This window comes from Cynocephalus volans, chromosome 5 (assembly GCF_027409185.1).
Source record: "Cynocephalus volans isolate mCynVol1 chromosome 5, mCynVol1.pri, whole genome shotgun sequence".
NCBI classification, from domain to species: Eukaryota; Metazoa; Chordata; class Mammalia; order Dermoptera; family Cynocephalidae; genus Cynocephalus; species Cynocephalus volans.
The window spans coordinates 76,487,337-76,500,934 of NC_084464.1; the positions used below are offsets into that span (position 1 = coordinate 76,487,337).

Consider the following 13,598-nt stretch of genomic DNA (forward strand, 5'->3'; position numbering starts at 1 on the left):
ATTCTTTTTGATTGATCTCCATCTCTTGATTGAAGAGTATATGTTGTTTATTATTTTAGACTATTAGAGATTTGATTTGTGAACATCCCAAGTATTTTTAAAGTAACTTCTGTAAGGATATTCTTTGATCACCTTTATGTAGCAATTGTAGTTATGTGAAGCAGTTTGGCAATTATGCATTTACAAGGTAAATTACATGTTTAGTTAGCGTAAATGTAAGTACTAAATAAATTATGCTAATATTTATACTGACATTCCATCTTTGTCACAGGTTGCAAAACTGCTTGACAAATCTGCCTTTGTGAATGGATATTTTCCCGTAGGAATTTTATTTTAGTTAGGATGTTTTCCATATTTGTTGAAGATAAAATTACTTGATTTTATAGGATTTCTAAAACTCATATTGAAGTTTGAAAAAGCATCTCAAAATTGTGCTGCTTTACAAATAAGATGATCTAATTAATTGTAGGTATTTAGATTCTATCTAAAGGTAACATTTGTAGTTTTGACAATAAAATGTAGTTTTGTAGTTTCTTAAAGATGTTTATGTATTACCTGTTTGTACAGTAAAACAGTTGGTTTGGCCAGTGAAAAAACAGTGATCTTTTCTCACACAGGCCATTATATATTTATTTTCATATTTGGACAAAAACTCTTAAGTTATAATTGAAAAGTGAATAATTTGCATTTAGCCTTTTCTGTTCCTGTTTCCCCCATCCACTTCCCACAAATTATTAATTTGATATCCAAGGCTACTTTTGTTAAAGAAAGATCCTAGGGTAAGAGTGGGAGATACGTTTTAGGTATAAAAAAATTATATGAGCAAAAGTATGAAGATGTAAGGAAACATGACATTTTAAGGTTTTGATGTGACAAGATTTAGATTTTGTGGGGCAAGTGGCAGAAGAAGCTTGAAAGGTATTTTGGTCCAGACTGTGAAGGGTTTTCAGTATCATGTAGAGCAGTTTGGACCTGATTTCATTGGACCAAGGAATTGAAGTGTTTGAAAACCCATGAAGGGTTTTGAAGCAGGAGAAACTTTAGAAACATTAACTCCTACCACAGGGAAGATTAGTTGGAGGTGGGAGGAGATCCTGGAGGCAGAGAGACCATATAGAATACTAGTACAGCCCCCAAATGAGCAGTGATGAAGATCTAAATTAGTAGTGGCATTGAGAATGGACAGGAAGGAGTTGGAAAGATTGGAAAGAAATTGGGGAAGCAGGAGCGGTTGAGCTAGGTTAAGATTGGCTTTGATTTTGAGGAAGGCACTGAGATGACCCCAGAGTTTCTAACTTGGGTGACTGTCAAGCTTATTCAGTAAGAGAAGGAATTTATTACCAGATGGAAATTTAAGGATTAGAAATGAAAGATAATAACCGTACTTCATTACTTTGGGCAGATTGAGGTACCTGTTAGACATATGCACAGAATTACCCATTTGGTAGCTAGTAACGTGAGTCTGGACCCTAGAAGAAAGCAGGAAATACAGATTGGAGAGCTACATAGCATGTAGGTGATTTAAAGTGTTGGATGGTTATGTTTACTAGGGCAGTGGTCCTTTACTCTTTTTTGGGTTTTATTGAGAATCTTCAGAATGTTCTTTTCTTCTCCTGTAAAAAATGAAGCCTATGGCAGAACCTGAGCAATAGAGCATGGTAGAAGGAAATACAGCCAAGCAAAGTCCTAGTGGTTGTTATGAGCTGCATGCTGGTTGTATTAGTTTATTCTCCTTTTTTTTGCTTTCCACCCACAAGCCTGAGCTGATATGTAAAACCCCACAAATTGAAGAACTCCCCTTTTCTGGAAGTTTGTGCATATGTGGGGGGATTTGGGTTGGGTTTTTTTTTTTTTTTTCCACTTTAATATTACAGGGTAAATTACTTGAGGTTCTTGAAAGTTTTGGTTTTATCCTTTATGTGGTACCCCATGGGTAAAAGTAGCTTCCAAGTTGTTTAATTCATCACATTGATTCCATGTTGTTTTCAAATAAGCCTGAAAGATATTCACAGAAGGACAATATGTACCTTCTTGGTGTTAACAAAAAGAGGACCATAGGATCTGCTAAAAAGGAAAGAGGAGATTTTATTTTCCAGAAAAAACAATCTGCAGATTGGGGGAACGCAGCAGTGGCATGACCAAAGATAAGCACTCATCAGAGGGAGGGAAGGAGGTTGATATTTATGCCTCCGGATATCAGGTTTACATGAATATTCAGTGAGCTTGAAGGAATGCTATGAATATTTGTGAAGGAGGCTATACTTGAGCAAGGTGAATGATCATATGTGTAATTGTAAGGCACGAAGGTGCTATTGCGCATTCTCCACAGGCTGGCTGAGGCTGGTGTTTATATGGTGCCTTCCAGGAGTGGAATGTCCGTAGAGTTTGTTGTCTAATTGGAGTCACTGTGGGCCTCTAGAATGAGAAGAGAGATTGGTATCAGGCACTAGGTGTCCTGCAAAGGCCAGTAAGGAGATTTCTCAGCCAAGATTAGGCCTTTTTGCTGCCTTTGCTTAGTTACAGAAAAAAACTTCGTAACAGTGATATACATATAGACTTGTAAATTGAGAAATGCATGTCTACCCCCTCCACCCCACTGTGCCCATTTGGTTCTTTTTAGCAATTTGGATGTCTCTTTTAGCCATACAGAGTCCAATCTGTCTGTCTTTTGGGGTATATTTTAACACTGGTATCCTCGTATATTGAACTCTTCTATGTACTATTTTGTGTAGGTTGGTAGGAATACTATTTCCTTAGTAATTACCACAAATTTTATGATGAACCTTAGAGAAGTTAAGGGTTAATGAGATAGTGTGTTATTATTTCTGGCATTTTGGCTGATCTATTTTAAAGTATTTGGTTCTTGCTAGAAATTTAAGGAATGATGACATATTTATAGTGAATTGATTGGTGTCTGGTATTGGTAAATTCTCAACCTTTGACATAGTAAAGATTTGATACTGGAAACAACAGCTGCAGTAGTTTTACTACTTAGTAAGAGTTTGCCTCATCCTTTTTATTTCTCAAAATAACCCAATGAGATAGAGCGTAATAATTTTTTTCCACAGGGACGGATGGTCAAAGAGCTATTAAGAAACTTCCCAAAGCCTCCATACTTTTCCACCTAAATAAGGGCACTTGAATATTATTTAATGATGATAGTTTGAGTATAATTAGCATGTCCACATTTCAGTCTTGATGGTTTTTAAAATAGATAGGCTTATATTTTGGCATTCTTTGCAACTAGATCATAAGATCTAGATGAAGATTTCAACTTTTCAGTACCTGTTATGATTCATGCTAGGCTTTTGGGTTATGTGTATGTTTGCTATTGTTAGCTCAAGCATGCTTATATATCAAACTAAGTATTACTTCTTCCAAAGCATTTGCAAATTTTGGTCATATTTATATGAGATATTGCTCTTTCATTGTTCACAAAAAGATAATCTAAAGGTTGTTGAGGACTGTTTAAAGAGGGACTTTGTCTAAACATATTTGAGGTAGGTGATTACTAATGTTAAGAGCATAAGAGGATAACTCTTGGACCAGAAGATCAACCCTCATCTAATGTAATGTAAAAAATTACCTTGTTATGATAACAACACTTTTATCATTTCTTCTTTTAATTATGAAACACTGTGATTTGGAGGGTTTATAAGGAATACTAGTAAGCAAACCAGTCTTCCTGCCTGCCTGCCTCCCTCCCTCCCTTTCTTCATTGCTTTTTGAAAAGCCTAACATTTCTGCACTTTATAGATTTAAATATAGTCTTCTTATCCCTAGAGGCAAGTGGAACTAAACTGAGTTAAACTCATACAGTATGGGACCTCATTGCATTCTTAGCAAGATTTGTCACTTTTAAAAGCTTTACAATTTACAAAAGTTATTCAGAAACTGCTGTGAAAGTGTAATTTCTCATGTGGGATGTGGTTAATTATAGGCTGCATGTGCTAGTGCATGACAAATGATAAAGCTTTACATTAAGCTTTTCATTATTAGAATACTTCATCTTATCTAAAAACTTTAATTACTGCAGTTCCATGAAATCTATTGTGCACCAAAGCTAATCAGCAGTTCGTCTCCTTTGAGCTTTTTAAAGTTTTATTGCTGTCACTGGTATGTGTCTGGAACTGGAAGATTTTGTTCTTTGGAAATAGACATTAATTTAATTGTCTTTCAAATGGTATCTTTAAAGAAAGGGAAAAAAACTTAAAATGCAAATAGATGTTAAAAGATAAATCATGTATAATGTTAAAATTTTTCTAGTGCCAATTGCTAGTTTGGGGACAGGGAAAATTAGGGGTGCTGTTACAGAATGCTTTGTAACTAAAGGGAGGGGAAGATTCTAGGATATTTTGATATTGTTTACTTACTAAATCCCAAATTAGCCACTTAAACGTGAATTGTTATTAATATATTCCTTACCTTGATTCCCTGAAAATATTATTGTTCTGTTTCTAATTTTTTTATTATATTATTGATCTACATCAGTGTAAGTCCTTACGTCTCAAATGACATCTGGAGACTGGAAAATGAAGATAAATATTTTCTGATCTCCAGATTCATTGGTCTTTTCATTGTTGTTGTTTACTCATCTGTTTAAACTTGATGATATACAAGCCATCTTAACCCTTAATACAGGAGTATCTGATTTCTCTCCCTACCATGGGCCTTATCTTTTAAAAGATTTCCCTATCAAAATATCTTTATTAATAATAAGAGCTAAAACTTAAATAGCACTCACTATGTGCCATGCACTGTTCTTCGTTTTTGCATGTGAGTACTGGTGTTATCTTCATTTTAAAGGTGATGAAACTGAAGCACAAAATTATATAAAAGTAATAAATAACTTATTGAATGTTTGCTGTTTGTTAAAATACTAGGTTGAGTGTTCTATGTATGAGAGTACTTCAAAAAGTTCATGGAAATATTTGTATTATCTTTTAATTCTACTTTTCCATGAACTTTTTGAAGTACCCTTGTATATTATTCCCAAAACTTTTGACAAACTTGTGAAGTGTTACTATTTTTTTTTGCATATCTAGGTATGGGTTCAGTATAATAGATAATTTCAAAATCACAATAACTTCCAGTTAAATAGTAAGTGCCTATGGTTCCAAAAATGGGGCTGTACATTGGAGATCATCTTCTTTGGGAGTTAAGTATTAAAATCAGCATATAATGTAAAATTATGGTCAAAATTTTCTTTGAGAAACCTTTAAGTTGTCTATAACAGTTTACAGATACAGAGTCCCTCTATAAATACATCTTGGCTGTTCTTTGCCCTCTAGTATTGGAATATTTTTTTTTAATTGAAAATTTTTTTAATTTAAAATTTTTATTTATCATTAGCATATTTATTCTTACAAATTGTGATACCTCTTTCTGCCCTTTGCCCGACCTGTCACCTCCTAAACCCCCTTACTCCCTTCCCTAATCTCTAGTATGCTTAGGTTTGTTCTCTCTTTCTGAAAGTTCAACGTATTGTTGTGGTCTTTTCTTTCTTTCTTTCATTCCTTCCTTCTTCCCTCCCTCCCTCCCTTCCTCCCTCCCTCCCTCCCTCCCTGCCTCCCTCCCTTCCTCCCTCCCTCCCTCTCTCCCTCTCTCCCTTCCTTCCTTCTTTCCTGCCTTCCTGCCTTCCTGCCTTCCTTCCTGCCTGCCTGTTATGAGTGAGAGCATGAAGTATTTCTCTTTCCTTGTCTAGCTTATATCATTTAACGTAATTTTTTCCAGACTCATCCATGTCGTTGCAAATGGCAGAATTTTATTCTTTTTTATGGCTGAGTAGTATTCCATTTTGTATATATACCACATTTTCTTTATCCAGTTGTCTGTTGATAGACCCTTAGGTTGGTTCCATATTTTGGCTATTGTAAATAGAGTTGCAGTGAACATAGGAGTGCAGGTAACCCTTTGATATGATGATTTCCATTCCTTTGGATATATACCCAGTAGTGAGATTGCTGGGTCATATGGTAGCTCTATCTATAGTTATTTGAGAAACCTCCATACTGTTTTCTATAATGGCTGTGCTAATCTACAGTCCCAGCAACAGTGTATGAGAGTTCTCCTTTCCCTGCATCCACTCCAGCATTTGTTATTCTCGGTCTTTTTAATAATGGCCAGTCTAATTGGGGTGAGATGATATCTCAGTGTGGTTTTGATTTGCATTTCTCTGATGACTAGTGATGCTGAGCAATTTTGCATGTACCTGTTGGCCCTTTGTATGTCTTTCCTTTGAAAAGTGTCTGTTCATCTCCTTTGCCCATTTTTAAATTGGATTATTTGTTTTTTTACTGTATAGTTGTTTGAGTTCTTTGTATATTTTGGATATTAATCCCTTGTCAGATTCAGATGTGTAGCTTGCACGTATTTTTTCTCATTCTGTAGGTTGTCTTTCCATAAGTAAAGTTTTATTGGAACCCAGCCATATCCATTCATTTATTAATTTTCTATGGCTGCTCTGGAGCTACAAAGGCAGAGTTGAGTTGTTGAACATAGACCAACTGTCCTGTAAAGCTTAAAATATTTACTATCTGGCCCTTTAAGAAAAAGTTTGCCAACCCCTGGAATAAATCATTGTTTCTTTAGGTGAACTAATGAAGAATTGGTTTGCATTTGGGACCTTGTACAAAATATGTAAGGATAGTGTGAGACATTCTTCCTCCATTGGAGGCATGTTGGAACTGAGAGCAACCAAGAACATAGCATGTTTCCTAAATCACAGTTCATCCTTGAGTGACTCCCATGGAATTTAAAAAGTTCACTTTGTGGTATGCTTTGGTTGGTTTTTAAAAAGTAATGTTTTATGTTAATAATTAGGAAGGTCTTAGTAAGTTCTCTTTCCCTAATGCTTTATTTTTATATCCTTGAAAAAAAGAATGTATCAAACAGATCAACTTTGGCATTGTATAATTTTTAAAAAATTGTTTCTTTTTTTTTTTTTGTCGTTTTTTCGTGACCGGCGCTCAGCCAGTGAGTGCACCAGTCATTCCTATGTAGGAGCCGAACCCGCGGCAGGAGCATTGCTGCGTCCCCAGCGCAGCACTCTACCAAGTGTGCCACGGGCTCGGCCCAAAAATTGTTTATTTCTTAGATAACTTCTGGAAGCATTTCTTATAAGCAGAAATCAGACTCTCAACTATATTTGAATTGTTTATATAAAATACTTAAGTATAAATTAAGACTCCACTGGTACCTATTATTTCTGAAAATTCACAGCAACATATCATTTAACTAGATGTTAGTATTGTTTTCAATTCCAGAAGAATGTATACTTAAAATGTTTACCTTTTTCAAATTTAATATTTATAAAACTATCATAGTTTTCTATATTTTAATTTTACTATTTGTGGTTAAGTTATTTCATATACCGTATTTCTAACATTAGTGAGTTACCTAATAGTAATTTTTTGGTCATAACCAGTGATGTTTTCTTTGTTATAAGCATTTCATAAATGAGAGTAATGGAATCTTTTTAAACTTTAATATGTAGTACACTTTAAACAGTATCCAAAAAACCTCTGGTTTTTCCCCTGTCTTTAAGAAGGAAAATACCAGTGTTATTCTCCTCTCAGATATTTAAACATAAAAATTATACTTTAAAAATTTAGATTTCCAATAAGTTTCTTTAGTTAAAATACCTATGTATATATTATATGTTATGTAATATATATTTATAACAGTAAATATAAATGCTGTTTTATTTTATTTTGATGCAGTTTTAAAAACAGTAAGTTATTTCATATCATTGGGGGTGAAAATGACATTAGTCTAAATAAATTTCCCCCCCTTTATTGTGGAGGTTAAAAAGTTGTCTCTATAATGAAAATTGCTCAGCACTTCAAAATTTAGATACTTTGTTCACAAGACCAGCTTTTTTGATTGTTTCATTTTTTTCTTGCTAGAAAAATATAATATTGAACTTGGATTTAGAGTCATGGGCACACTTAACATTTAGCTGTTTTACATGTGGGATAGGTTGAGTAAAATTATTGCATTTATGAAAATCTTGGGGTATTTGTGGTAATTTTTTGGTACTGAATTAGCTGCCAAAATGTTTACACATCTATATAAGCAGTCTTATGGCAGCTCTGGGGCCTTTCACTTAAAAGTGTCTCCAAGGCTATCTTGAAAATGAAGTAGCCCTTCAGATTTTGTATTCTTCTTTACATTTATTATCATTATCAGGGATTAACCGGCTGATTCACAAATGAACTTGTGATGACCAGTAACATCATTCTGAAAAGTTAGATATCAGCTATTCCTGATTTCAAATCACAACTCTTTCTGTACTACAGAATCCCAGAGAACTTTCTTAAGCTTTCTGTGGCCCAGGTTTAGTTGTGAAATGGCATCTACCTAATAGGCTGTTAAGAGGAAAAATGGAGATAACCTGTGTCCTTCAGATACTCAGGTTGTAGAAGACTTGTCTTTAAAAACAGCTTTCAATCATTCATCTTACTTAATACATGGAATGTTTAGATTTCCTGTCCTACTTTGCTATCCTTGGCCCCCTTTGAGTGCTTTCATAATGCCTCAATTCTTTAATATCCACTGTGTATGTTGTCAACCTTTTCTATTACCTGTAGCCTCAACTCTCAATTTAAAAGGTTCTTATTACCTTTTAATGAGGGGTTATTGACTGAAAATGTGTTGTTTTACTGCTCAGGTAACTTTTCCTTTGAACAGAAGGATGTCTTAACCTGGGGACTCACAGGAAAATTGTATTTCAGTTTAATTAGTTTCCTTTGTAATTCTGTTTAATTTTATGCAATAAAAGAATTATCCTAGAAGAGAGTCAGTCCATAGATGTTACCTCAGTACCAAAGGGGTCATGGCATTAAAAAGGTTAAGAACCCCTGCTGAAAGAATTCCCACTTTAGTGGAATATGATAAATCAGTGATTGAGTGATAAGAGAAGTCACCTATGTCACGGAACTCTTAACACTCATTCTGCTACAAGTGGCTCACTCTTTCAACAGATAAAAATAGTCCAGTCAACTTCAAAAAATTAAATAGTACTAACCCTAGTTTTAGCTTCTTGACTTCTCCATTCCTCAACTTTGCAAGAAAAAAATTGGCCACTATTCTTTTAATACACAGGTAAGTCTATATGATACACTCAGAGACAGCATGTATAGTGGAAAAGAACATAGGTATTGGACCACAGTTGTTTAATATTTCTAAGTTACTGATTCTTCATCTATGATGTGAGAATAATAATATGCACATTACTGGGTTGTGGGAGGAATTAAAGGAAACAAAATATGTAGAGTATATAGCATACAATGTCTGGTACGCTGTGGGTACTATGTGGACGTTAGTTTCTTTACTTGTACTGAAAACCCAAATGAACCTGAATTGAATTTAGAGTTTGGTGGTGTAGGGATGGTAGTGGAGGAAGAATTAAAAATTGTGGTCAGAGGGCTGGCCGGTTAGCTCAGTTGGTTAGAGCGTGGTGCTGATAAAACCAAGGTCCGGGTTCGGTCCCTGTACTGGCCAACTGCCAAAAAAAATAAAAAATAAAAATATTAAAAAAAAAAAAAAGAATTGTGGTCAGTTATTTTTATTTCTAGAATTGGATTGGTTGTTTTTGTTGAATGGGAAAATTTCCTGAAAGATGTAGACTTTTTTTGGGAGAAAGAAAAGTAGGTTACAGAATTTAGTTGTGGAAATAGTGTGAGGGAAAGCATAGACTGGGGAGTAGAAAAATTAAATTTAAAGTCTAAGTTTGTGTAGAGGAGTGAATAAAAAGAAGTGTACATGTCACTGAACTTATGCTTTTCCTTAAGTTATCTGTTTTCAGAGCAGTGGAATTTTTCATCAGAGATAAATATGAAAAGAAGAAATACTATGATAAAAATGCTATAGCTATTACAAATGTAAGTAAAACCTTCATCTCTCACCAGTTAATGTTTGTTGAATAATAGATTTCAAACTTTTAACACGCAATACAGCTCAATTTATTTATCGTAAAAATATACTGGTTGCAAATGTTTCTTGTATGAATATTAAATTTTTTGGCTACATGATGTTGAGTGCTTGCAAAGTAGAACTCTTGATTCAGAAAGAAGGGTATTCTAAATAACAGTTTAATAACTGCTTACATGGCATTTAATTAAGTTAATTTTATGAAACTACAAAAAGATAAAGCCACTAATTGAAAAAGGAGGGAGAGGAAATTGTTTTGCTAGATTCTGGAAATGTATGAAAAAGAAAAAAGCTAAATCTATCTTCCCCTAAAGGCTTTCTTTGGTGGGTTTGCTGAGACATGAAGTTAGTAGCTCAGGTGTATATTAAACCATAGTATTTTAACTGTTTAATATCAAGAATTTTGGTACTCCTAATAGTTGAGACCTTAGTGTAGTCATCAAATATATCAACTGTTTCTCGTTAGTTTTTTTTTTTTTAATTAAATTTTCCCACCCCAGTTAATTATATGAGGCTGATTGCCTTTATTGTTGAAATTATTTTTTGGCCTTGGATTTCTAGATTAATAAGCCAGCTATATAAACCAGTTAATCTTGTGGGGAAGTCATCTGTGAAGCAATTTAGAGACAGTAGTTCCATCTCATTTTGCACGTAAACTGATTTTCCTTTTCGATCTATATGGAGAAGCAATATACTAAAAAGTTCAATCAAATCCTAAGAAAGTAAGGATATTTTAATACATTGCTTTGACAATGAAAAATTTTGTTAAAAAGTTTTTAAAGTATCATTAGTGTATATATTGGAGCAAAGATATCCCTGTGTGGAGAGTTTGAGCTGCATTTATATTAGATGTTAGAGAGGAAATTTGTTGAAAGATTGATAAAAGTTGATAGTGTTAAGAATGATATTTATAATTTCCATAAAATTAAGTCTGGTTTAAACATTGTGGGAGAAAAGGAACTAACTTTAAAGTGTAAGTAATATATTTTCATATGAAATGTTAATAAATCATTTTAGTATATTTTTAAAAACATACTGCTTTATATTAAACACTTCTAAAAATTGTAATTTTTTAAAAATTACATTTGTATTTATAGTATTTTTTTCTCTTTGGCAACAATTTGGAAATTATTTTTACGTAGTAATATAAAAAAGAACAGTTTTATCTTTGGATGATAGCTGTTATGGAGTGGAGGGTTTTTTTTCCCTTCTCTCAGGTGTGATAATTGTATGCTTAGTGTATTAGTCCGTTTGTGTTGCTATAACAGAAATACTTGAGACTGGGTAATTTATAAAGAACAGAGGTTTATTTGGCTTACAATTCTGGGACAGCTGCATCTGGCACAGGCCTCAGGCTGCTTCTACTCATGGTGGAAAGCGGCAGGCAGCCAGCAAGTACAAGTAGATCACATGGTGAGAGGAAGCAAGAGAGAGCAGAGAGAGAGGAGGTGCCAGGGTCTTTTAAGCAAACAGGTCTCATGGGAACTAATTGAGGGATATCTCACTCAGGACCCCCATCCCCCCGGGAGAGCATTAATCCATTCATGAGGGATCTGCCCCCATGACTCAGTCAGTTTCCAGCACTGCCACATTGGGGATCAAATTTCCACATGAGTTCTGGGAGGACAATACATCCAAAATCCATCACTTAGGAGAATTTCTTCATTCATAGGAGACATGTGGTGGAGTAAAATATTTAGGGATTAAGTGTCATCATATCTATAACTCATTTTCAAATGGTTCAGTGAAACCTGGAAGCTTTGTGTATATCTCTGTGTGTGTCTGCAGAGAGAGAACAAACATGGCCTAATGTTAACATTCGATGAATACTAGTGATGTTTATAGAGGTATTCATTCTACATTAAAAAAATTTTTTTCTGTGCTCTTGAGTTTATATTACTAATGAAATGAAAATTCAGAAAAATTCAGAAAAATTGCATGTAACTCAAGAGAAAATGCATTCTGCATATTCCTTTATAGGCAAAATAATAATTTAGAAAAACAAGTTTATATTGTAGCAAGTTTAAAGTATTTCTCCTTTCATGGCGATTAATGTGCAAGTAACTATATATTACTGAGAATTATATTACATATTTGTTTAGTGTTTTGTCTTCAGATATAGATTGAACATTCATTCAAATAATAGTTTTTGATCACTTATGCCCATAAAATGCTAAAACAAAGAGGACATGACCCTTGCTTTTAGAGAGATTTATCATACTGTAGATAAAGACCAAGTTTTAAAAAATAACTTAATGTGAGGGTACTTCAAAAAGTTCATGGAAAGATTTATGTTATCTTTTAATTCTGTTTTTCCATGAATTTTTGAAGTACTAAGTACCCTATATCTAAGGTATTTAAGGAATACTAGGGTACTTCAGGGGATATCTAAGGGGAGAGTAGTTTGCACACTACTACTACTTGCACTCTGATAAAATGGATGTCTTGAGTGGCTATTAAACTCCTATATTGAATGGCTACAAAGTACTTTACCTTTGTAGTTTTTGTGTCTTATTTTTAGTTTGTCTGTCTGCTCTTGTTTCAGATATCTTTCTGTAGGGCTACCCGTATATATTACTGCTTCTAATTTGTTTTTTAATTTTAAACAAGAGGGTTGCAGTAGGGACCTAAGCTGACCCTATTTCTCTGTGTAAGGCAATAGTTTTTTAACCCCTTTTAAAAAACAAAAACCAAAACACACATTTCTTGCCCTTCTGTAACATAAACAATTCAAAATGTTGTAATGAAATACAAAGTAATAAACTACGACAAGACGATGGCAAAGAGTTTTGCCATTTTTCTATAATGTTGCCCTACTGCCTCTCAGGCCATTTAATGTGTCTATGAGGTAAGCCTGACTGGAATCTACAATGTAGATGACGAGAGGGGTTGGGATGGAATTTCCCTCATTCCGAAGAATTTATATGTAATTGAGAAGAGCAGCTTCAGCAAACTGTTAATAAATATTGTGTCTGAAACGTGGTACTTTTGAGAAAGCAGGGAGAGTTATACATGCTGCTTTTATGGAAGGAATTTGTGGTATAGACCGGTTTTGAGGGCTCTGCAGCACTATAAGCATGAATTAAGGGAGGTGGCTAAAAGGGGAAGAGCAAAGTTCAGATAAAGGCAGAAACAGAGGAAAATATGTTCCAAGTAGAAATGTTTTTGTATCAGAAAGAATTTTTACTGGTTTGTTGCCCCAAACAGAAAAAAGATATTGTTTCTTTGTATCTTCTAAAGTGACTATATAGTGCTGGATATGAGTTCATCCGTGTTGACCCTGAATACTTCCCATCCCTCCCTCCTTCCTGAGATCTGTGCTAGCCTCTTATTTTGAAATAAGATATGGATGACAGAGATTGGCTGTTGAAGTCCCCTTGTATTGCTCCTTCTTGTATTTGTTCATTTAGTCATGCAAAAAGAAAACATTATTGAATATATACCATGTGCATGACACTGAGATTAAAATTGTATTATCTTTGTCCAAAAGTAGCTTAACTCAAACATTTTCAACATGCAATATACATGTATAATAAGCTATGTTCTAACATGTAATGTGTTAGCTGTTAAAGTAGAAGAATAAAACTGCTGTGGGAACACAGAATTTACCCTAGAAGAATTCTTAAAGGAGGTGTATTTGAGATTCTTCTTAACAGAAAAGTAAG

The 13,598-nt window shown here is 34.1% G+C and overlaps 1 protein-coding gene across 3 annotated transcripts in view; it reads left to right on the forward strand.

Annotated features, from left to right (window-relative positions):
* Positions 1–13,598, forward strand: part of SMAP1 (small ArfGAP 1) — a 183,043-nt gene that overhangs the window by 96,651 nt on the left and 72,794 nt on the right. For all 3 annotated transcript variants that reach the window (XM_063096667.1, XM_063096668.1, XM_063096669.1), the window contains exon 4: positions 9,809–9,884. In XM_063096667.1, the coding sequence (XP_062952737.1) occupies positions 9,809–9,884 (76 nt within the window). The remainder of the gene's footprint in view (positions 1–9,808; positions 9,885–13,598) is intronic.